General features: G+C 40.5%; 1 protein-coding gene across 1 annotated transcript; it reads right to left on the bottom strand.

Moving 5' to 3' along the window:
• Window positions 1-1,039: 1,039 nt before the first annotated feature.
• Window positions 1,040-2,089, bottom strand: LOC146922492 (uncharacterized). The gene has a single exon (XM_085711542.1). It carries the CDS (start codon window positions 2,087-2,089, stop codon window positions 1,040-1,042), a length of 1,050 nt encoding a protein of 349 aa, XP_085567668.1.

The following is a 2,089-nucleotide window of genomic DNA, read 5'->3' as shown; positions in this document are numbered from 1 at the left end:
ATACGTATATGTTAGGAAACCGTAAAAATGTAACCCCTCTCAACTTCTACCTCCATTATAAATATCAAAACTTCTCTTGAAAGTTCTATCATCTTCTTCCCATTTCCATTTCTTTTACAAAATTATCAAACTTTTCTCTAAGTTTTCTTCTCCAAAATGGATTTTACGGGTGATGATCTCCTCATCAACATTGCTAAGAGGGTTGCTAAGCACATCATGTACGACCTTTTCTACTTTCAAAGGACCAACAAGAGGCATGCAACACTTTGTAGGGATTCCATTGTCTCCAAATCTTTTGGTAATGACCGCATTCCTCTTCTTACCGACTTGGATCCAACCCATGAAAAACTCGATTTCATGGAGCGTCTTTGGGTTCATGGCAATCCTATGTTCTGCCTCCTCCGGTGCTCTCAACAAATGTTGCATGCTACACCCAATCTTGGTACCAAAGATCGTTTAATAAAGAACGTCACTCCTTTTAAAAGCGCTGAATATTTCCAACTCCTCATGAGGGCTCTTGGCCCACCTCCTCTAGATTATGAGGGACTCATTGAGGATTTCAAGGAACTTTTGATGACCGAAGGATGGAGCGTTATCGGCTTGGATATTCCGGGAGGCGCTACTCCTTTCGGATTTCGTTGTACATGGTACGGGAGAGCCCTCTGCGGGCTCGATACGTAGCCTTGTTTGCAACAACCGGCTTAACCGCCTGGGAGATGGGAGAGCGGGGAATTATCGCGGCTTCTGCCCGCTGGCGATGAAGATTACATTCTTCACAACTTCTTCATCGACTTGTCGTCTTGATGGAGAGGTTCAATGGTTCATCGAGGTTTTTGCATGAATCATCGGTGGTAGATTCTTTAGTTGTTTTCGCATTTCAATTTTCGGATTAGCATCGTTTTAAGCTTTTTAATCTATCTAGTTTGCTTTGTTTGCACTCTTTTGTAATGGTTGGTTTATCCATTTTGGGACTTATGATGTAAATTGCCCGTTAGTTGGCACTAAATCTTTAATGCCATGTTTCGTTTTTTATTTCGAACTACTCTTGTGCAATTTTAATTTCTTGTAGCATCGGCTTATATTTTTTCAAATACTCTCCGTTTATGCGCATAACTCTTTGATCGTCATTTAATTCTTTAATTTCATACACATTATTCGAAAAAACTTTTCGAATTTCCCATGGTCCTTCCCAACTAGGAGACCACTTCCCCAACACTCGACTCTTCTTGTCCATTGGCAAAATTACCTTCCATACTAAGTCTCCTTGAGTAAAAAGCTTCGGCTTAACTTTTTTATTATAAGCCTTTGCTATTCTTTCTTTACGCTTCGTGAGAACTTCCAATGCCATCAATCTTTCTTCATCTAGATCCACTAACTCATCCAAAATCATATCCCAATAAGGATTCGTTGGAATTTCGAATTGTCTTTGGACTCTAGTCGATTGAAGCAAGATTTCAACTCGGCAACACAACATCATGGCCAAATGTGAGCCTATAGGGTGTAGTGTTTGTCGATTCCTTGGAAGAAGTTCGACAAGCCCACAAAGCTTCACCAAGGAATTCATGCCAATTCGGGGTTTGCCCTTGGCTTTCCTTTTAACTATGGAAATAATATTTTTATTTGCCGCCTCGACTCGACCATTTGCTTGGGCATAATACGGTGTCGAAGTTAACAACTTAAAACCTGTATTTTCAGCAAATTTTACCATCTTTCGACTAGTAAACACGGATCCTTGATCCGTGGTGATAGTCTCCGGAATACCAAATCTGTAAATAATATATTTACGGACGAAACTTATAACTTCATCCCGTGTAACTTCTTTTGGTGGAATTGCCTCTATCCATTTGGTAAAGTAATATACCCCAACTAAAATATATTTGTGGCCTTTCGATGATTTAGGTTTTATTTCCCCAATCACATCTAAGGCCCAGCCTCTAAATGGCCAAGGTTTGACTATCGAATGTAGTTCACTCGCCGGCACACGTTGAATCCCGGCGTGCTCTTGGCATCCTTGGCAACCTTTGGCAAATTCTATGCAATCTTTTAGCATGGTTGGCCAATATAACTCCCTCGTCGAAACAATAACCAT

The sequence above is a fragment of the Medicago sativa genome, chromosome 5 (genome assembly GCF_051527215.1).
Source record: "Medicago sativa cultivar Bolivia chromosome 5, Bolivia_mono, whole genome shotgun sequence".
Lineage (NCBI taxonomy): Eukaryota > Viridiplantae > Streptophyta > Magnoliopsida > Fabales > Fabaceae > Medicago > Medicago sativa.
This window is presented reverse-complemented; position numbering and strand designations above follow the sequence as displayed.